The sequence below is a fragment of the Rhinolophus sinicus genome, linkage group LG03, assembly GCF_036562045.2.
Source record: "Rhinolophus sinicus isolate RSC01 linkage group LG03, ASM3656204v1, whole genome shotgun sequence".
Classification (NCBI taxonomy): Eukaryota; Metazoa; Chordata; class Mammalia; order Chiroptera; family Rhinolophidae; genus Rhinolophus; species Rhinolophus sinicus.
The window spans coordinates 39827038-39851225 of record NC_133753.1 but is presented as its reverse complement, the minus strand read 5'-3'; the positions used below and the strand labels follow the sequence as shown (position 1 = coordinate 39851225).

The 24188-nt window shown below is 33.6% G+C and overlaps 1 protein-coding gene across 6 annotated transcripts in view; it reads right to left on the bottom strand.

Annotated features, from left to right (window-relative positions):
* The window catches only part of DDHD1 (DDHD domain containing 1), a 68611-nt gene that overhangs the window by 17473 nt on the left and 26950 nt on the right, over positions 1-24188 (bottom strand). For 4 of the 6 annotated variants that reach the window (XM_019725721.2, XM_019725722.2, XM_019725720.2 and 1 more), the window contains 6 exons: positions 17871-17999; positions 16602-16749; positions 12066-12172; positions 6659-6765; positions 2310-2572; positions 870-945 (listed from right to left, as the gene is read on the bottom strand). In XM_019725721.2, coding sequence (XP_019581280.1) covers positions 870-945; positions 2310-2572; positions 6659-6765; positions 12066-12172; positions 16602-16749; positions 17871-17999 — 830 coding nt within the window. Of the gene's footprint in view, positions 1-869; positions 946-2309; positions 2573-6658; positions 6766-12065; positions 12173-16601; positions 16750-17870; positions 18000-19680; positions 19783-24188 lie in introns of all 6 variants that reach the window. The other 2 variants (XM_019725717.2, XM_019725718.2) reach the window with 1 other exon arrangement.

Below are 24188 nucleotides of genomic sequence, written 5' to 3'. Positions count from 1 at the left end.
TTCAGCTATAAGCTACATCCTTTCCAATAGTCAAGTCAATGTTGATATTTGCCACTTTTATTCTTCTAAACCATCGTTTTTGACACCTCCATTCTGATGCTCACAAATCCTGAAATGTTCCCATTGCCCTTTTCAAATATAAGTCCTTTTAGTTCTCCCTGGTCTTCCACAGACCCACTGCCCAGAGTCCTGCATATTTTAGCCAAACTGTTTTGCTCACCCTGCTCCAGACGAACCACGTGTACTCTGTCTTGTGCTTTTGTTACACATTTCTCATTGATTGGAATGACAGCTTTCCATCCCTAGAGTCATCATTGATATGCTTCCACTTATTTTTCTTACTACTCACAACCAGTTGGTCACTAAGTTTTGCTAATTCTAAAAACTAAATATTTCCCAGATCTGTCGTATTTTTCTTCTCCCACTACTTGAGATTATTTGGTGTTTCTCAGAGGTACTATAAAGTTATATCCCTCCATGCTTTAGGTTCTTTCTTTTACACAGAACAGCAGTTTTCCTTTCCTCCACTTGGCCATATCCAATTTACTGATAACAAGTACGAATGTCATTTCTTTATAATCCTTTACAGGCAAAATTAAAACCTCTCTCTCGTGCATACATTATGATTCTGTATACTGCTAATAACACAAATAACACTGTATTATACATCCTGAAGGCTGGGGAACCGTCTTTCCACTCTTTTCTCTGTAGAGCTCGGAAACTATCAGTGTCCAACATATAGTATGTGTTCAATAAATATTAATTTAAAAAACAAAATTACGATTTCTTTTGAATCCTAATGTCATGCTTCAAATGATGTTTGGAAAAAAGTGAGATAAACAATGAAAATCTCATTTGTCTTTCCTTACCTTAAATTTTAAGGCAGGTGTTTGTGTCATAGATGATGCCTTCAATCCATGTAGCCGTTCTTCTATTTCTCTCAGCCTAGGAACCAGTATGAAATTATGTATGCGTTTGTATTTATAATTTCATAAATATTAGATGCTCACTAGTTCACTAAATTATAAAGAAGAAAATGACACCCTTTACCCAATCCCTCAAATTAATCCCTACTGACAGTATTTAATAAATGCACCTGCTATAGTATAGAAAGTCTATAAAAGTTTATAATTTGATTAGTAAAAGTACCCCTACTCTTCATAATACCTGCTGTTAATAGCATTTGGGGAGACCCTTCAGTAAAATGTGAGGCAAATACCTACACCTTTAAAAAAGAAATCACACCAAATACGTTGTTCTTTCTTTTTATCTAGACTTCATGAATCTTAGAGATCTTTTCATTTTACTGCCTCCTGATCTACACTTCACTTTATAATAGCTGTGCAATTGTATATCACACAAATGAACCACAGTTTATTTAACTCTCCTCTGCTAATGAACATTTGGGTCATTTCATTTTTTTCCCCATTATAATGTTCCGTATCTCCTCACATTTAATAAACAATGGAACTAAGTTTTTTTGAAAAGGGTGCAGTTCTTTTTCTAGGCATGTTTAAAACGCTGCTCTGAGGCTTGCCAACATGACATTTTCTTTCAAAACTATCAATTATTTTGCAACCATAAAATTTATGTGTCTATCCTATGGTAGTTAATAAGATTCTAAATGAAATCCTTAGATAACTTCCATTAAAACTGAAACAAATCCAAGGCTTCCTGAATAAAAATTTGAGTCAATTAAATTGGTTGTTTTTATATAATGCTAACTATCAAAATGAGTGCCTTTCACTGTTCTATAAAATCAATTAGGTAATCATTAAGAGGACAAAGAAGACAAGAGAATGTAATTATGGATGAAGATAAAGATATAGCAAAGAACTAAGAGGATCAGGAAGTCCACAAGTGATCAGACAATTATAAAATCTGTCAAAAATAGATTTGCCAAGAAAAAAGAGCTTTAAAATTATTTCCAAATTAATAAGAAAGGTAAAGAAAGGCCCATCTCTAAGATTAGCAAAACTACAACGGATTACAAACTGATAAACATTTTCAACAGGGATTCTATACAGTGATTCAGCTTGGAATAAGTTTGAGATTTCACTGCTGATAAATTGTGAAGGATACACAGAAGGAAAAGAGGAAGATGACAAAACCATTTTTTTTATGTTAGTGGAAAATGCATGTAATTAGCAAGATAATTCTTTGCTCAATTAGGCATGTTATCTAATAATCTTCGAATAATCTTGAAACACTATATATTTCTTCATCATGAAAATCAAAGTTTTCTCCTACGAAGTCTAGTAATTCCATGAAGACATTTTAAATTCTTTTAAGAGATTAGGGTATTTTACCGTCGTTTTGTTATATAGAGTTCATCAAGAAGATGTCGTTCCTCATAGGTCATCCATCGTTCGTCGGGCAACTCCTCTTCCTTCTGCAGCAACTGTTCATAGAGTCGAACTGGATTCCAGCCAGTCATTATGTCGTAAGTGATTACACATCCCAAAGAATGTGACACTATTGAGACTTTACCCCCTTTTTCTTCAAAGTCTGGATTCCGAGAACAGAAAAGGGAATATAATCGATTCAGCTCTTGCTGAAGGCCTTTAACTAGCTGTTTGAAATAAGAGAATATTACCATATTAGAGTAATCACTGACTACTATAATCTTTATTTCTAAACTCAGATATATTAAGAAAGAAAAATATACATTACTGGCCAAATATACCTAGGTTATTAAAATTAACTCAGCTCCTTTAAAACCTTTCAGGAAATGAAGTAAGGTGTATATTAATATAATCCATACATTACTAAAGAATAAAGGCACATGTTACCCTTTCATAGACATACAGTTCCTTTCATACTCCATAAACAAACTATATGAACTAGCAGTCCCATAGATTGAAAAAAAAAGTTCCATGCAGATTTCAGTAAGATTTGCAAAGAGCCCCTGGAAATTTCTTCTTCACTGCAACTTACTCATAATCAATTATAAATTTTTGTACCTTGCAGTTTTTAGGCCATAGTAAATTTCAGAAAAAGAGTATCTGAGTTTATGATAACAGGTATGCTAATATATTATATTATTACAATATGCATTTTGAAAAGAATGCAATGAAATGTTAATATTGATCTACTTGATATTCCAAAATTCCTGTTAAGTTAGCAATATAGATATGAAAAAAAGTTTTATATAGCTGGAAAGCAGGGCTTTTTAAAGTTTAGAGATTAATAATGTGGGAAGTATCTTCGTCATTTTTCTTTGAAATTTAGTGTTAGCAAGTATTACTGAAATATTCCATTAAGTCAGAAGAGTAAGGTTCTTTTGTTACTCAAACCAATACTGGGCCCTCACATTTTTAAGGCACTTCTCTCCTCTTCCCAGCATTCCTTACTACTATTTAATTGTAAATTTCCTGTTTGATATTTAATTTCTCATTTTAGTACTTCTTAATATGCCAGCTGTTACTCTGACATACAAATATTAGTTATATATTGCTTCCATTTTCAATCCTGTTATTTTTGTCTCAAGAGACAACTAGACTTCATCAGATTTTACTGAACATTCTCTACCTGCTGACATGAACTGAAAATCATTTGAGCATTCATGATTGGCAAGATTAGCAGTGACGTGAATGAAGGCATGGTGTTCTGATTGTTAACATCTCAGAGCCCTACAATGCAACACTGAGGGTCTCGTTAAAGTTACTGAAACTGTGTATCGGGTCTGATGAAATATATTGAGCCAATGAAGGAAGAAAAGGACAAGATGAGCTGGTGGCATGTGGAAGATTGATAAGCTGCCTTTCTCTAGGGAGGAATGCAAAACTTTTACTTTAATTGGATATTTTAACTTTTTTTCCAGGAAAAGCAAAAGAATTCCATGCTTTAGTGTAATAGTTCTCCAATTTCCAATGTGCATCAGAATCACTTGGGAGGGCTTATACAGATTACTAGGCTCCATCCCAGAGTTTCTGATTCAGCAGTTCTGGGGACCACACTTTAGAACTACTGCTTTAGGGGCAAATCATATAAAAGCCTCCTAACACCTGAGTTGTAGGTAATTCTACTTAACATAGTTTAAGGAATAGGGAGGGTGATATGAAATTACATGGTTTGTTCAAGGTGAGCTACAATGTAATGTTTTGGACTTGGCTTGGATAAGAATATCAACTAACCTTTAAAATTTTATAGTTTTCCTGATTTACAATCTATGTAAGGGAAGTATAAAAAAAGCCAGTGTTTAGATAAAATACATTCCTTTAAAAGCAACATTTGTTAATAGTTTTTACTTTTGAAGACTCATACCATGTAAATCTAGAAACACTAAAATATACTTAAGTACTCTGGCAAAAGGTACTTACTCTTTTTTTTTTTTTAAATATCAACTCTTCCAAATTAATTTTTTTTCAACTTTTTATTTTTTATATTTTTAGGGTGTTTTTCCAGGACCCCTCAGCTCCAAGTCAAGTAGTTGTTTCAATCTAATTGTGGAGGGCACAGCTCACAGTGGCCCATGTGGGGATCGGACCAGCAACCTTGGTGCTACGCTCTAACCAACTGAGCTAACAGGCCACCCCCTAAAATTTAAAAATTAAAAAAATAAAAAGATCTACCAGTATCTCTACTAGTGATTAATCTATTTCATATTTCAAAAATTTAAAGCATCTCTCATTATACCCAATACTTCCTTAGTCCAGCAATCACATATAGTAGATAAAAAAACAAGGGTAAATATTTAAGACAGAGAAAAATCTACCTGACATTAAAATATTTCACCATAGAATGAAACCGAAAGGGCAGTTTCTGAAGAGCTGATCTTTTCATCTGTTTTAATAATCATATGCTTGAATAGAAATGGTCTTTGTGTTTTCTTATCAGAGTCTCTAGACATGGAGGCATTATAATCTTTGCCTATAGTTTACATATACAGGAACATTTGTGGTCAGCACATTATGATTTTGAAAGCTAACTTTTAAAATGGCTTTGCACTATCTAAATGCTTTTATAAATCATATACTCAGCAGCAAAAGGAGAAATCCACCTCTATATTGTATCCAAAAAGTCTACTCTAATTAGGGTTCTTTTCCTAATTAGATTTCCCCTTCTCCTCTCTGATCCAATTATATTCTCCCAGCTAGGATCCCTTTGTGACCAAGAATAGTCATTTGGGACATCTGAACCAAGATTAATGATATACCCTCTGATCTTAATTTTATTAGCTCTACAATATTATCTAAAAGTCAGCTAACTTCTTACACAGTAGGCATTAGATGGCTTTGTAAAAGTTTAGGTTTCTGATTCTTAACCACTGCTCCAAAGTTAAAATTCATGAAGAAAATCAACCCAAAAGGAATAAAACCAGTAGTTTTAAGAGAAAAGTCATACACAAAATATGGCTGAAGAATATAATTAGTCCTTTGTCCTCCCTACTTCAGGAAAGTTGAATGAGAAGAAGTAATTTAGACAGTTTTAGTCATATATATCAATCAAACAATTTTCAACTAACAATGGTAAAATATTGCCATGACAATTCCCTTTATACTTCTTCATTTTAAAAAGCCATTAGAGTTCAGATGTACACAAGATGTAGTTCTGTCTGGATTTTTCATGTTATTTTATTCAGGGTTGAAGTAAGGACCAAAGACTCTCTAATGATGTCTTGAAAGTCTGAAATTCGTTCTTTTTTTTCAAACTGGTCCTCAGAAAGTCTGACCTGAGCAGTACTGATTTATACACAAATCTTTTCCCCTAACCATCGGTTCTTAGTGGTGACTCACACAATGACTAATTAAGATCCTCCCATGAACACTCAGAATCTCAAGTGAAAAGGGACCTCAGAGATGACCTAATTCAAACCGCTGTGAAAGGAGCAGTCCCTTCAGTAGCATCACTGAAAAGCTGCTCAGCATCTACCCCAGTGTCTCCATTCTACAGCGGTCACTTCTATTTAAAAAAAACAAACTTTTTTTCCAGTTTCATTGAGATATAATTAACACAACATTGTATAAGTTTAAGGCATAAAACATAATGATCTGACATATGTACATATTGTAAAATGATTACCAAAATAAGTTTAATTAAAACCCATCAAAATTAACAAAATTTTCCCTTGTGATACTGCTATTTTTTTAAGGTAGCTTTAGTCATAACAAAGTTCTTCATCAGTAAACAAACATGTTCCTTTTCGTATTTTCTACTAATTGATCCTTATTTTACTTCCTAGAGTTAAAAGAAAAAGTCTATTCTCTTTCTTTTTTTTAATGGTAGCCCTTGAAATACATAAAGACAGATATATACTAAATCACAGCTTGAAAAGCTAAGGAAAAGGAATTGTACGGGGAACTTTATATATGTTTGTGTCTTTAATCCTCATGATAACCTTTATCTGGTAGGCATTTTATGTCCGTTTTATAAGTGAGGAAGCTGAGAAAGTGAGAAATTTGATCTAAGGTCACATAGCTAGTTAAGTGGCAGGTTTTGAATCTGTATCTATTCAATTCCAAAGGCTGAGAAGAAGGGGAAAAAAGGCTTTTATATGCCTGTCAAGGTTCATTCACTGCCTAGACATGACTAAATCCTAAAGAACCCCTCCCTGCTGGCTGTTATTTATCACAACTTTCCCTAAGAAGACATATAGTGTTTTAAAAAGTATTCTGGAATATTGCCTAACACCAACCTTGATAATCACGATACTTACTTCATCTCTATAAAGTGGGCTAGTATAATACATTATGTCCATTGCACTGCTGTTCAACATATCCCTTAAACCTCGTACTTTGTCAGGAGTAATGGAGTCAACAGTGTCTACAAATAAAAAAAACAAACAAACAAAACTTTCAGAAGGTGTCTGTTTTAGGGAAAACAATAAATTGTGAAAAAAATTACATCCCCTGAAATAACAGCTCTGTAATGTTGAATTCAAGACTAGCTTTGGATCTAATAAAACTTTCCTTGCTAAATACATAAGAAAAAAACAGTAAAAGACACAAGGGAATACGGAAGAAAAGGAACATTAAAGGATGAAAGCCATTATTAAATCTATAAAGCCTGACCATTTTTTGTGTGTACTGGCTGTTACATGACATTCAGGGGCACCCAGAGCAAAACCAGGCCATCTCTATTCCTGGAACAAGTATAAAGAGACACATACAATCTCCCTCTTTCTGTACCTCCTTTTGTTTCCTTTCTCTTCTTTGATATATGCACCTTGAGCCTGGCAATACACATGTGGAATGCCTACAGCCACTGGTGGCAAACCAGCAACAAACTAAAAAGTTTTCCTACACTTTATGTGTCTACCTTTAATGAACCAAAGATTATATGGGCAAAAGCCATCAAATTACAAATATGCACAAAGGTAAATTAGCAATAGGCCTTTTCAGTAAATGAGAAAAAGTAGTTGGTGTAATTTACTTTTGAAAAGAAACTGTTACGTAAACTGCATTGCTGCAAACATGTTCAGCTTTCTGTGAGTTACAGCTAACCTATGGAAATTATACCACGGAAAGATTATTCTATTAAACGCCTAACAAAATGATTACAGTTGAAGAAAAATTTGCATTTCTTATAGAAATACAAAGAAGTTCTATGCTTGGATAAGTATCATGGTTTGAAAGCACAAGGAGGGCAGGAGAAGGCTTATATTTTTAGTGTAGTGCAATTTTTTTATCTTCCAGTTTTCCACTGCATCGGCTGGAATTATTTTATTTTTATTTATTCCCCACTTTTATACAATCTAGTAACAACTGGAAGGCAATGATTCAAGCAAACACTAGAAGTCTTTTCAAAGATTTAAAAGGGAATATTGTCTCTATTCATGGGCAGCACAACATATTTATAGACTGTGTATCCCTGAATGATTACATGCCCCCCACCTGCTGGAAGTAACCACTAATATGAGGTCTGCGTTAATTGCACTCTTGCTTTTCTTTACAGATTTCCTTCATGTCCATACTAATAATTTTAGCCAATTCTACAGTATTTATTATGTGCCAGAACCTAAATATTTTATTTCATTTTCTCTGTTTCTGAACACTATGTAAATTGAGTTATTATCCATGGTTTGTTTCACCTCCAGTATTATGCTTCTGAGATTCACCCGTGCTGATGCATAGAGCTGTAATCTATTCATTTTCACTGCTGTACAGTATTCCATTTTATACATATTTCACAATTTATCCATTTTCGTTTGAAAGACACTTGCATTATTTCTGTTTTTTTGCTAATATAAATGATACTACTACTAAGAGTTGTACATGTGTCCTGGTGCACATGTGTAAGAGTTTCTTTAGGGTATATATATCTAGGAGAGAAACTATTGTGTCACAGGACACACGCACATTCGACTTTACAAAATGATGTCAAGCTGTCTTCCAAAGCAACTGTACCAATTTACAATCCCACCAATAGTGTATGCGAATCCTCACTGCTACACATCCTCACCAACACTTGGTATTATCACATTCTTAAATTTTTGCTTAACTGATGGTTGTGAATGATATTTTATTATGGTTTTAATTTGCCTCTCCTTAATTACTAGTGAGATGTACATTATATATATATTTTTTAAAATTTATATATAATATATAAACACACACATATTTACACACACATTCGAGTATAAATATGATATATGCATGTGTGTGTATATATGTGTATATCTATCATCTCTCTCCATTTTGGTTTCCTATTCTTTATTCTGGATATTAAACCTTTGGTGGTTATATGTGTTGTTCTGTTGCAACATCTTTTCCCAGTTTCTGGTTTGTCTTTTACTCTTTATGATATCTATTGAGAAACAGAAGTTCTTAGTTTTAATCTAATCAAATTTATCTGTGTTACTTTACAGTTGTGTTTTTGTGTCTTAAAAAGATACTCTTGTATATTTTTTCTAACAGTTTTTAAGTCCTGCCTTTCATATATTATATCTTTGATCCACATGGAATGTGAGGTAGGGATTATTTTTACTTATTCCCCACACAGGATAACCAGTTACCAAGCACCATTTATGGAATAGGTCATCCTTTCACCAATGATCCAAAATGCCAGCTCGTCATGTATCAGGTTTCCAAACTAAGCAGAGGCCTGTTTAGGGAGGCGCTAGTCCGGTACACTGGCCTACGCTTGTGCCAGTCCTAAACTGTCTTAGTTAGGAAAGTTAAATAACAGGTCCGGCTAGCTACTAGATCATGACTCCCTTCTCCTCCTCTTGTTCTATATCTTGGTTATTTTATGGCCTTTGCTCTTCTATAATAATTTTAGAATCAGCTTGTCAAGTTTCATGAAAAACTCTATTGGGATTTTGACTGGAATTGCATGAAGTCTATAAATCAATTTGGGAGAATTAATATCTCTAAGGATATTGAATCATCCAATCTAAGAAAATCATCCATATTTATTTAAGTTGTATTTAATATCTTTTAACAGATTTTTTCATTGTTAATACAAATATGCATATTTTATTAATTTCTGGGAACTTTTTATTTTTTATGCTATTTCTAATTGTGCTGATATATAGAAATGTTAATTACTTTTATATACAGATCTTCTATTTCACAACCTTGATAAACTGCCTTATTAATCCTAATAATTTTTCTGTAGGTTCTTTTGAATATTCTGTGTAGACAATCCCATGACCTGCAAATAAAAAGATCTTTTCCATTCCTTGAAACTACTATTTCTTTTTCTTATTGCATTGGCTAAGACTTCAAGAAGAATATTTGTTAAAAGAGTGACATCCTTAGCTTTTTCCTGATTTAAAGGAAATGTTTTTAGCCATTTAATACCAATGAACACAATGATGTTGCTGGAGATAAATACCTTCTATCATTGCTTTTAAATTTACAAACAGTAAAATAAACTCTTAGTTTTAATGCATACATGATTTTACACAACTATCTCCATGATCAGGATACAGAACTGTTCTAGCACCCTAAAAACCTCCTGCATGCAGTCCTTTTGAATTCAAACCCTTGTCTTTCCCTAAATCCTGGCAACCACTATCTGTTCTCTGTCCCTATAGTTTTTGCCTTTTCCAATGTCACATAAATGGAAGCATAAATTATGTAACCTTTGAGAATGGATTTCTGTGATACTGCAATATAATAAGAAACATGTATTTGGTCTTTGTCCCTGGCTTCTGGCACAAGGTTCCTAAAACGATGTAATTTCCTGAGTGATAGGGGCGAGGGGTATTTCTTTTATGATTCATAATAAGCCTCTTTCAATCATACCTGAGTTTTACTAATGAAGTGACTCTTGGGAGGACGGAGCTGGTTGCCAGAGGAACCAACCATGTAATTAGAGGGTTTAACTTTCTATGCCATCCCCTGACCACTGGAAAGGGAGAGAGGGCCTGGATATTGGGCAAACTGCCAACAGCCAATGATTTAATCAATCATGACTATATAATGGAACCTGTATAAAAACCCTAAACAACAAGGTTTGGAGAGCTTTCAGGTTGGTGAATATATGAATGTACTGGAAGGGTGGTGTGCTCAGAGAGGACATGAAATCTCTGCACAGCCTTCCTCATACTTTGCTCTATGCAGCTCTTCATCTGACTGTTCATCTGTATCCTTTTAACACTCTTTAAACCAGTAAATGTAAGTAAATGTTTCCCTGAATTTTATTAAGTCATTCTAGTAAATTATTGAAACTCAGGATGGGGTCATAAGACCCCCTCCCCCCAATTTATAGCTGGTCAGTCAGAACTATAGGTGACAATCTGGGACTTGTGACTAGCATCTGAAGTGGGGGGAGACTTGTGGGACTGAGCCCTTAACCTACCAGAAGAACTGGGTTAAATTGTAGGACACCCAGCTGGTGTCCACCAAGAACTGGAGAATTGGTTGGTACGAGAAAACCCCCCCCTCCAATTGGTGTCAGAAGATTGAGAACAGAGAGAAACTGGTGCTTTCCTATAGTTTCTTTCACTCAGCATAGTGCTTTCAAGAAGATTGTATCACAGGATTATAAACCTAAGAGAAAATTATGAACTCATGGGTCTTATTAAATGTTAATTCATCCATGTTGTCCACATTCCTGAGCAGCCTAAGAAATTTATCTGGGTGAATGGGGAAGATAGTATTTTTACACTAGAACTTTACAGATGAGCTGCTGTGGAGTCTTCTTTGGTCACTAGCATTTTTTTTTTTTTTAAACTGTACAACTTTTGGTTTATAAACTACAACTAACATTCCTGAGTCTGAAACAGAATCAGATTTGGAAATCATCCAAGGACACAGTTTAGCAATGTGATGAATAAGGGCTCTGGCATCATATGGACCTAGACTCTACCTGCTATTCTTAGTAAATTCACCTTTTACTGAGTTTCAGTTTCCTTAACAGTAAAATAGAGAAAATTGAGTTTTGTGGGAAAGTTAAATGAGACAGTCCATGTAAAATGAACTGCAGAGTGCCAGGCACATAGCAAAGGCTCCACAAATGGCCACTGCTGTTATATCTACTACAACTCTCTCATTTTCCAGATTATGCAAATAACCTAAACATTCTATTTTTATGGTTTTAATATTGAAAGGATACAACTTTGTGTAAAAAAATGCCTATTTTGGCTAACAGCTCTTTAAGAAAGGATATGAAAATGATTTTATTTAAACACATATATTGTACAATTTCTCTATACTAGATTATAATTCACCAGCCCAGGGAATGCAGTAAGAACAACAAAAGAATAAAAGAATAAAACCTGGTATTTTATCTTCCAAATGTAGGAGGGGAAAATTATTAGGAAGAAAATGTAAGTTCATAAGAAATTGTGACAATAGTGTTTTAAAAGTATTGACAAGTCACTTTTCTGTCAAAAACTTTGAAAAACATTTTATTCCCTCCCACATGCCCTGTACTCCCATCTGCTAATCCAGAGGGCATGAGTGAAAACCGTTATCATCTGTGAAATCTATATGGTGGTCCAAAATGACATAAATTGATATAATTATTTTAAAAATCAATGGATTTTATTTTTTTAAATAATCTAGAACAAAGAGCACATATACCTCAAGACAACTAATTAAAGACACTTTGTTCCCAATGAACATCACTTTCTTGCCATTGGCTCAATCACTTAATTTTTAAACAAAATGTACCTCCATCTAGAGTAAGTTTTGACCGCCACTCAACAGGCAGAAATTCAACATGTGTTGCATGGTTGGAAAAATGCCTTTCTTCTATTTTTCTAGCAGCCTCTCTCATCCTAAAAAAAATAATAAAAACAAAACAAAACTTTATCAGAGTAACTTCACACATGTATTTATATGGTATAACATTTCTTTAATTATAACAATTCCACTTGCTTATAACTTAATCCAATTAAGTTTCAGTTAACATTACACTATGCAATAACATGCAATACGAGGATACCTTCATTTCAAAGCACATTTGGTCCCTGGCAAATGGTCTTTCATAATTGATCCTGTCCAAAATATCCACACTTAAGAAAACACTGCTAGGTTTAGACAGCCATAACTTTTATTTACACTTTTGGTTTATAGGATTAATACGTGAAAGATACTATCATGTTTTATTGGTCTAGTGATTGTGTTGTGGCTGTATTGCCAATAATAACCCTTCTTGCCTCAGTAGCCTAGCTGGTCATGGCACACAGGGTTAGGTAGGTGGGTAGGCGTGGACCAAAAATCTCCACGGACGTTTTGGACAGGACCACATGTCTGCTAATCTCATGGATAGCACCACCACAGTCAAGATACAGGGTAATTCTAGCATCCCCCAAAACTCCATCATGCTGTCCCGTTACAGTAGCACCCTTCCCCAATAATACTTCAAAGCAAATCACAGACCTCACATTATTTCATCTGTACATTAGTATATATTTTAAAATGTAAGGAAAAGATAACCTATTCAGTACTATTATACCAAAACAGTTAATAATTCTTTTATTTTGGCAAATATGTAGTTCAGTGGTCCCTTTCCCCAGTTAGACTGTAAATGTTAGTTTATAATATTAAAAATATTTTTTACACTGGTTTGAATTGAGCTCCAAACATAGTCCACACATTGTTGAGGAAGGGGAATAGGACTTTATTGGGGAACAGTGTGTACTTCCAGTTAGTCCACACATTGTTAATTGGTAGATGCACCTCTTAAGTGTCTTTAATCTATAGGTTCCTCTTTCCTTTTGCTTTATAATTCTTTTTTCATCCTGTAATTTTTAATGACTTCCTCCCCATGGTAGTATTTAACATATTCTTTGTTCCCTATTTCCTGCAATCTGGTAGTGACATATAGGGCGTTTGATCAGATTCAAGTTCTACTGTTTTGGTAAGACTAGTATATACGGTCTTCTCTTTTTGGTGATGGTAGCAGTTATGAGGATCATTGATTAGATCCATTAGCTATTATGGTTGCAAAAAGGTGCTTCTTAAATGTTCTCACTCCTTTTACTTCTAGAAAGAGAAATTTTCTTATATCAGATATTTGCCTGCTTTGTGGTACAACCAGTTTCTGAGAAAAGGCAAGATAAATGGTTAATTCTTCCTTTTTATTAACAATTTTCAAAATACTGAGAAGGTAGGCTTTGTATTTTTTTGACATCATTACTAACTCATAGATTTAAAAATATTTGAAGTGTTTAAACCCACTGTAATTATTATCCTTACTGATGCTCAAATTGTCTTCTTTTGGAGGTCAATCAATCTCTTTAAGTCGACTTCTGTGTCCTTTTGACACAACCTCATTAGTTGTTTCTTTTTAAACAATTGAGTGGCTTTTAGTATATTCAAAGAGCTGTACAACCATCACCACTATCTAATTGCAGAACACTTTCATCAGCCCCAAAAGATATACCATAGACATAGGAGTCACTTCCCATATTTCTTTCCCCTAGGCTTTGGAAACCATGAATCGCCTTTCTGTCTCTATGGCTCTGCCTATTCTGGACATTTCACGTGAATGGAATCATACAGTATGTGTGGCCTTTTGTGTCTGGCTGCTTTCATTTAGCATAATGTTTCAAGGCTCATCCATGCTGTACCATGAATCAGTACTTCATTGCTTTCTATGGTTGAATAATATTCCATTGTATAAATATACCCCTTTTGTTTATCCATTCATCAGCTGATGGACATTAGGAGTATTTCCATTTTGGGGGCTATTAAGAATAATGCTACTATGAATATTCTTTAATACGTTTTTGTGTAGATGTATGAGTTTCAATTCTCTTGGATATAGACCTAGGAGTGGAACTGCTATGCTTAATGTAATTTTAATGTACATTTTATAAGCATGGTTGAGCATTTGCTTTTCTGGGAACTGGCTGTTCATATCTTTAGCCCAGTTTTCTGTAAGACAGTCAGACATTTTTTTCCTTTATTTTTTGAAGTTCTTTATATATTACGGATATTATCAGTTTACCTGTGATATAAGTTGCACATGTCTTCTTTCAATTTGTCTTATTTTAGTTTTTCACCATATGGTTTTTTGAGATGATATAATATTTATCAATATTTTTCCTTATTGCTCCTGGATCAAGTCATACTCAGGACGGTTTTCTCTATTTTTAAGGGTGTAGAAGAATTCAAACTCCCCTCAACCCTACCTTTTAAATCCATAATACTTGTATAGTTTCAATTATGTTTAAATGTGATCCAATTGAAATTTATCTTAGCGTGAGAACTGGACCCAATTTTATTTTTATCCATATGGTTATCAAGTTATCTCAGCACTATTTGTTGAAAAGCCTATCTTTCTCTATTTCTAGTATATTTTAAAAGGAATTACTTACAATATAATACAGTTGTCCCTTGAACCACATGGGTTTGAACTGCTAGGGTACTTACATGTGGACTTTTTTCAACTGACCACAGTTCAGTTGATCTGTATAGTTCAAATGTGTTGTTCAAGGGTCAATAACTGGCAGTTGGAAATCTTCGTATGTGGAGGGCTTACAGCAATTACCGTGTTTCCCGGAAAATAAGACCTAGCCGGACAATCAGCTCTAGTGCATCTTTTGGAGCAAAAATACGACCGGGTCTTATACTGATTTTTGCTCCAAAAGACGCATTAGAGCTGATTGTCCGGCTAGGTCTTATTTTCCGGGAAACAGGGTATATGTGGATTTAACTGTGAGGAAGGTCAGAGCCCCTAACCCCCATGTTGCTCAAGGGTCAACTGTAATATTTTGATTGTATTAGGTCGGTGCAAAAGTAACCGCGGTTTAAAAGGTTAAAAATAATTGCAAAAACTGCAATTACTTTTGCACCAACCTAATATATCCCCAAAGTAGCCATTTAAAACAGTCTACATACATTCTAGGTTGCCAAAAAGTAAATCGGCTCCCCTTATCATCACTGAAAATAAAGATGATAGCTAAAACTTCAGACCTGGAGGCAGGACCTGTCTTACTACCCACAGAATCTAAAAGTATTTTTTGTTCTAGCAGATACTCAGTAATATTTACAGATACATTCTACAAGTGTCTGTGTCATCTTTTCAAATGTTCAGTTTTAACAAGTATGAATACATACAAGAAAAAAACATATTTTAAGATTTCTAATATTTCATTCAGTTATTCATTTTTGATGATTACACATTTCTTATATATTTCATTATGATATAATAATGAGGAAACAGTATGTGTGTTGGCATCTGAAGTTTCCAAAAAAAAAAAAAAAAAAGTTCATTATAGACTAGTGGTTCTCAACCATAGGCAATTTTTCCCTCTAGGAGATACTTGCAGTATTTGGAGATATTCTTTTGGTTGTCACAACTAAAGGTTCTATTTGCATCTAGTGGGTAGAGGTCCTGGATGTTGCTAAATATCTTATAATGCAGAGGCCAGCCACCCATAACAAAGAATTATCCGGTCAAAAATGTCAATACTGATGAGGCTGAGGAACCTATTTTGAGTTACAAACTCAGAAACACTACATCTGCTTAAAACACTGTCCTTTTCTACAGTGAACTTACAGAATCCTACACCCCAAGGATCACTATCATAGTTCTCAAATGGGTATATATGTAGATACTGGTTAGGCAAGGAGGCATGTCTCCTAAATCACTTGGTTGTAATTATCTGGAGTGACTCTTTAAAAAAAAGGAAGAGGGCCGGCCCGGTGGCTCAGGCGGTTAGAGCTCTGTGCTCCTAACTCCGAAGGCTGCCGGTTTGATTCCCACATGGGCCAGTGGGCTCTCAATCACAAGGTTGCCAGTTCAATTCCTTGAGTCCCGCAAGGGATGGTGGGCTCTGCCCCCTGCAACTAAGATTGAACACGGCACCTTGAGCTGAGCTGCCTCCCGGATGGCTCAGTTGGTTGGAGCGCATCCTCTCAACCACAAGGTTGCCGATTCGACTCCCGCAAGGGATTGTGGGCTGCACCCCCTGCAACTAGCAACGGCAACTGGACCTGGAGCTGAGCTCCACAACTGGACCTGTGAGCCCTTCACAACTAAGACTGAAAGGGCAACAACTTGAAGCTGAATGGCACCCTCCACAACTAGGATTGAAAGGACAACAACTTGACTTGGGAAAAAAACAAAAACAAAAACAAAACAAAAAAACGAAAAAAAAAAAAAAGGAAGAAAAGGAAAGATGGAAGAAAATAGTGATGAATGGAGTTTGGATTTTACACTACATGGAGAATGTATTTATTCATGAAAACACTCACATGGCCGTATTTTTGATAATTCTTCCTTGGTCCATCTTCTGCCCAATGCCATGCACAACAAATACAATATGGGTAGTCTGTGATGGCTTGTCTTCTAACGTGGCTTCCTCTACATAACCTCTATGAAGTCTGGTCCCACTACTTGATGCTGTCGAAAAATTATGATTCTAAATTCACTATTTATTCTGGAAACAGTATTTTTACAATATATTGAAAGAAATAAAGAAGAAAAGGAAATACTGAAAGAAAATTTCACTAGGTTGGGAAGGGATAAATTTGTCAGATGATGTATATTGACTGGCTCTGATATAAAGTGCTAAATTGGACATGACACCAAACCATAAAGAAAAAGAAAAGGAAGGACAAATTGAATGCATACAAATGTTAAACTTCTCTATATTAAAAAAAAAAAACACAAAAAACAAAAAAAACCACCAAAAAACCATGAGACAAAAATAAAAGATGACAAACTGGGGAAAATTTTGCAAAATATGATGCATAGTAAGTTAATTACCTGAGTATACAAAGAGAGCTTACTAATCAAAAAGTGAAAAGATAATGACTCAAATAGCAAAATGGGCTTAAGATATAAGGTAATTCACAAAACAAATATAACTGACTAATGAACATATAAGAAGAAATTCAAGCATATCTGTTATCAAAGAAAATAAAGCAGCAAAAAGGGTTATATCAGAGTTGACAAAAAAATTTTTTTTAATTTATTTTTTGGTAATGATCTTATATCTTCCCCAGGTACCATTCCTTCTTTTCTTTCTTTTAGTCAAACTTCTTTAAAGAGTTGTCTATTAACCCTGCCTCCATTTCTTAACGATGTACTACTTAAGCTTCAATCCATGCCCATCTGGTTTCTGCCTCACCAGTCTATCTAAGTCACCAATGACTTCCATTTCACTAAAACCAATGGAAAGTTTTCAGTTTTCCTCCTTGATAACAAGTTTCAATTGCCATGTTTTCTTTTCACATGACTACCATGACTACCTTGAGTTTGATGGCTTTTATGCTTTTAGAAGTATAAAAGATACTTATTAATCTTGTCAAATCATTCTAAATATATAATTATTCACTGATGAATACATGTCAACTCAATCACCTTAACAAAAGTTTCATTTAATAGGGCAGTAACTGCCATTAAATATAATACATATTTAAAATATACTAAAAATAGAATTTTAATAGTCTATTCTGAACACAAGAGAAAAATTCAGATTCCCCAAAGTTTGACAAACTATAGTAACATTTAAAAATTACCTTTAGAAAATCCCAGTTTTTGGGTAACTGTTCTTGCAATTTTAGATGTTGTTGCATCACTATAAAGATACACTTCATCCACACTGTGCCAGTCCACATGGTTTCGACTCAACTTGAAACTATGCACAGCTGTTGCAGAAAGCAAAAGGCAATTTTAAGGTCTCCAAGACAAACTTCTTTGTGTGAAAAATTATAATACACAGATTTTTGAAACAATATTTGAACCCAGTTCAATAAAAAATCTATGTCAATGAAAACACATATTGATGTGAAGCAAGTAATGAATAAGGACTTTATTTTTATAAATGATTAACCATGACATAGGGAATGGTAATTTGTTAGAACAATATGGAATAACTGGCTTAACTACCATAATTTTAACCTCTAACACATAGTTAATAAAAGATATTTTTGGAATGGGTATTAAAGCCAATTATCACTGGATATTGCTCACCATAACAGAAATCCAAAGTTGAAAATGTTTTAATAAGAAATCAAAGAAATTTTTTTTCTACTATGATGTTCAAGTCAGCATGACTATTGCATTTCTGTAACTGAGGTGTACTTGGTGAAAATGAGCTTTAAAAAAAAAAAAATCAAACCTATATACACTCGAGGAATACATAAGCTCTGTGAGGCAGAGACTATGTCTTGGTCATTTTGAATCACTAGCTTCAAACAGTGTCCTAGCACAGGGTGACACGTACCACAAATGGTTGTGGAAGCAATGGATCAAGAAAATTGTCAAAACATGTCCACCAATTCATAATTTGATAATTCGTGTATAATGAAGAACTTAAACTTTTCTTCTATCTTTGGCATAGAGGTAAGAAAAATTCACATACCCATCTTTAGAAAAACCCAGGTACCTTGAAATCATTATGCCTGATTTAATTTCTTAAAATCCTCTTTAAGCAAAATATTGTCTCCCATTATATATAAAGACACAGAGGTACAGAGAGAGATTAAGTGACTTGCCACAAAGCTAGTTACTGGCGGAGTCTAACTTCTGATTTGAAGATGGTTTGAAAATAATCTCAAGCTAAACATGAAAGGATACAGACTTGGTCAAGATCTAAGATCCTAAGACATTTTTCTGACAACCTATTTCCTCAGAAAAGTAAATCCTTTCCAGGAAAATGTACTTCTTAGTTAGGTTTAAAATGTAATTTCAAAAAGTTATGAAAAAACAATTTATATTTTACTTACCTGCCAGGATATATTACTAACACTGAACACAAGACCAAGATGCAATTAACATAACAAACGGTATCTTCCATTCCAAAGAAAACGTATAAACTCAGTTCTTTAAACTAAAAGAACTTCTCATAAATTAAAAAAAAAAAAATCTTTTGCTTAAGCTTAACAATTATTTACTTTTCTAATTCTATGTCCAATTCCAGTCACTATTTTAAGCCTTTTATATGTAATGTTTCTAAATCACAGGTTTGTTAAAATAGTTTTAAGCAGTTAGTTAAAACACTGAAACTACAAGATCAAAATATTAAGAGAACAGTGTTAGACCAACAAAATTTCATTCCTCCTTAAATAATCCATGTACTGTCTTAAAGTAAAACATCTTAATACTGGCAAACATCTCATTACTGGACTATACACATCATTTACAAATGTTTACATCACTTACAATTAAGAAACACTAAACAAAATAGCACAATGGAGATGCTCCTATGCTTTATATACTAATACTAATAATATCTATGCTTTAAATACAACTGAATGCTCTAAATACAACTAAATACTATAAGCCAGGAATACAACTACATGGAGAAGTAAACTACGATTACTGTACCTTGGGAACGCTTTCGTTTAAGACCTGCCGCATCTGTACTCTCCTTATATCCTCTCCATTTGAACAGAGAAGGGAGGGAGAAGGGAGGGAGGTGGTAGACAACTAAGAAAGCAAAAACACTGAGCTTCAAAGTAAATTTTAAGTGAGGTTTGCTACTTTGCCTTTCTGTTGTATTAACTCTAAAAAATGAGTTGTATTTGACAAAACAGTTTAATGTTTATCAAATATATGCTCTACTTTTACTGAAAAAAGGCAAATGATATCTAAATTTATCAGTTAAAGACAACTGTGCAATCACATTTTAAATGTCTTTGCATAGATAGAATTAAAAAATAGAACATGGTGTTTTTGTATGCACATGGGATTTATAAACCCCATCTTTACAACACTAAGGTTATTTACTCTCACCAAATTTGTGACTATGACATAGCCAACAGCTGATGTACAAAGAGAATGCAATAAATAACATTTTAAATATCCAATGCAGCTTCCAAGAGAGGATACCACAGTATACATTCCACTAGATGCTTTCCATTACTGAAGTATAATGGAGCCTCCCCACAGAAACAAAACAACCTTTCACAACTGGCTTCAAGTTGTTAAAAGACTTTTAAAAATGAAACTTTAAAATCAAATTGGAAGTTATGCTTTTAACTGATTTATTAATGATAAAATAATGATTAGTGATAGAGTACTGAAAAAAGGGTCATTAATAAAAACATACGCTGTGATACGTCTTAAGCATGAAACAGACAACATAGAGTAAAGCTGGACATAGAGTTGGTATTTGGCAAATCAGTAGATAACCTTAAGTTAACATTTCCCCTGTCAAATAGTGCTAGTTATTTATCAATTAATTTCTTTATATTTTAAGTAAGCAATTATTTTAAAACCCAGTTGCACCTGAACCTTACAAATCAGTTTAACAGTTCCGTTAGTGAACAACAGAACCTTCAGGATTTAGTTCACATTTATGTTCTCATAACATTTTTCATCCTCACTCCCTTCTACATTAATGTGACATTCAAAGGTTAAATACTGCTCAAGTATAAAAATATTTAATCCCTGTTGTATAGTACTAGACATAAAAATCTGTTGTATATACAGATGACACATATTTAAAGATTTGTGAAATAAAGGTAACGGAGATGCGTACAAGGCACTTAATAACTACATATAACTATATGTAATTCAATGGCTACAAAAAACTATTACAGACTAGGACTAAAAACTGGGTTGTAACATCAGGATTATACCAACATTTCATTGTCACAAGGGGTGGAAAATGACAACTGAAACAATTTTCTTCACTGAAAATGTTTCTTCGTTCATGTGCCTTCTGGTCAGTTACTGAGGAATCGATAGACCACTTGCAGTAAACATTTGTAAACAAAATTTCATTTGGAAAAAGAAAACGTATCCAAGAAGCTCAAACTGGCATGAATTTGAGACTTTACTCCAAGAAACAAAACCTAGATTTTCTAAATGTATTAATAAAACTAACATGAATTAATTCCATATTTGCTAAAAGAGAACTAATGTGAAACACATGGACCATCTGACCAGACTTTAAAATTATGCAAATGCTTTGAGAAAGCTAGTGAAGCTACAAAAATGACTTCACTTTTTAAAGGAATAGTATAATTTAGGGATTTTTTAAAAAAACAAACACCCCAATATACTAAAAACAGAGTATATTTATTTGAACCATTTTCACAAAATTAAATAGACATAGTTCTTTACCTTATCTTCAAATTTAATTATTGTTTTCACTTGAAAGTCATTTGCTCTATTTGTTACAACATCCTGTTAGCATACGTAGAGAATTTAATTTTGTTTTCCAACCCCAAACACATAATTAGGTGCAGCACAGTAAGTGTAGTAGAGATAGAGAGGGCTTAACTATCAATGCAAACAGGGATCACTGTTAAAAGAAATTCAAGTCCCAGAAAGCATTCCTTTTCTTTTTCTAAGATAAAGTTTTAGTTAGGAATTCTTATGTAGTGTTAGCAAAAGTATGCATAAACTCGAAATACAACTGAAAATGTTAACTTATTAGATGCTAACATTTAATACAATTTTCTTTTATATATTAGTCTTACACAGCAATGAAAAAGATTTAACGTATTAAAATATAGTATGTCCAGTAAGTTCCCTTATTATAACTCAACTCTTAAAGAAATTTTCTTCAATCTATAATTCTGAAAGCAACAGAGTATCAAAAAAGGGGGTTGCTGATAACACACTAATCCCTAGAATGGAACAACTCAATAATTTTTCCCTTTATAAAATATCTGGCAACTTGGATAACCTCAACTTCAGGGGAAGTAGGCTCGCACATCTCAAACCTGCCAGTCATAATGAGAAAACTGGCAATCTTCTTGGATCTCAGAGAAATTGAGATAAATTTATATAAAAATTAAATAATAACTAAAAGCTAGAAAATGGCAATCCTCTACCTCTCCTCCTCTCTTCTCTCCTGTCCTAGTCTTTCTGACTTTTGAAGTTCTATACTGAGTTGGGGATATCCTTATCCAGCAACAGTGACAGGAATACACACTTTACATGCCAAATTGCTAAATGTTGTAAATCATTACAGATCTACCAACAGCTGTGTGGTCATAGCACTCCAAATTAGCTTGAACAGTAAAAAGTCAAATTTTAACTTTCAACCCATCTGTGAGATTACATTGATAATGTTACCCTTGTAGGCAGCATAGTCAGGTCCTACATTCCTAGCAAATCTGTCAATCTCTGCCTTTAAATAGGAGTGTTAGTTCACTTTAATATATTTACTGTAGTTATTGATATGGATGAATTTAGGTCTACCATATCCCATTTATTTTCTCTTTGTCATACCTATTATGTTTCTTGTTTCTTCTTCCCTGGTTTCTTTTGGATTAAATATTTTTTTACTATTTTATTTTAATTCCTCTACTGTCCTTTTTTTAAAAAACAAACAAACAAAGCCTTTTTATTATGAAATAAATTTAGACTTACAGAAAAGCTGCAAAAATAGTACAGAGAGTTATCATATACCCTTCAATCAGCTTCCTCTAATGTTAATCAGCTTCCTGTACTATAGCATAATTATAGTACAATTGTCAAAACTAAGAAATTAACGTTGGTACAATACTATCAACTAAAATAGAGACTTTTTATTCAGATTTCTCCAGTTATCTTACTAATGTCCTTTTTTGTTCTAGCATCCAATCCAGGGTACCATGGTGCATTTTGTTGTCATGTTTCCTTACCCTCCTCTAAACTGTGAGAAAGTTCTCAGTCTTTCATGACCTTGACACTTAAAAAAAATTCAGCTTTATTAAGGTATAACTGACAAATAAAATGATGTTATTTAAAGTGTATATCATGGTGATGATACACTTATACATTGTGAAAGGATTCCCCCTATTCACAATGACCTTGACACTTTGAAGAGTACTGGTCTGTTATTTTGTAGAATGTCCCTCAATTTGAGTTTATCTGATGTTTTCTTACAATTGGATTGAGACTATACATTTTTTGGCCAGGGTGAGGTGCAGGCTAACTTTTAGTTTAACTGTTTTTTTAAACTAATTCCTGCTTGGATTACTTATAAAATGAATGAAACACTAATCTAGTACTAGGTTGAAATGTTTACAAAATTACTTATTTGAAGGCCTGATTTTATTTGTAGGATTCATCCCCAGTGAAACTTCTTCATTTATTAGGCTATTAGATAAATATCTCCTAGCTTAGGAGGTGGGGTGGTTAAGAGAATTAATTTTTATTTTAACTCTCAGAGAAAATGAAATTTAGATTAAAGTCACAAATTTTTATTGATAGCTAAAAAAGTTATGCTAAACTTTTATCAATCTATTTCATTCAATTCTTACTTTGTATTAATAAAGGAAAGTTAATAAAGAGAAAATATTATATATATATCCAATTTACTGTGGCAACAGCTACCCTAACCAAAATACAGATAAGGTCAGAAAGTAAGGGAATTAGCATTTTATTTTAATGTCCTTCAAGGCAAGAACTCTGTTTCTTCAGAACACTTAATAAGAGTTCCTAAATATTTTTAAATGTTTTTAATTATTAAATGGGATTTTTCTAGAAAAATCTCACCTGAATAACTCCACTATACTGCAGTCACCAACTCTCTTTATTCCAAATCTCTCTTCAGAATGTGTAATTTTCACTGTCTGCTGTGTTATCTTGTAGTTACTCTTTGTAACTGTTCTCATCTGTAGGCTCTGCCTTCCCCAATAGGTTTAAAACTCCTTAAGGGTGGAAACCTTGTCTATTTCTTTCACAAAAGTACCTGCAGTATAGTACTAGCTGCACTTGAAAGCATTCAAAATCTCCTGACAATATGAAGAGTCAAGGTTTTATCATATATACATGAGAAAATTTAGGTGGAAAAGGTATTTTTCCCCCTCAAATTAATGAAATATGAAATTTCAGAAGTTTGGAGGTAACAAGCAAAATAATCAAAAGATTGTTAATATTTTTTATCTTTGCAG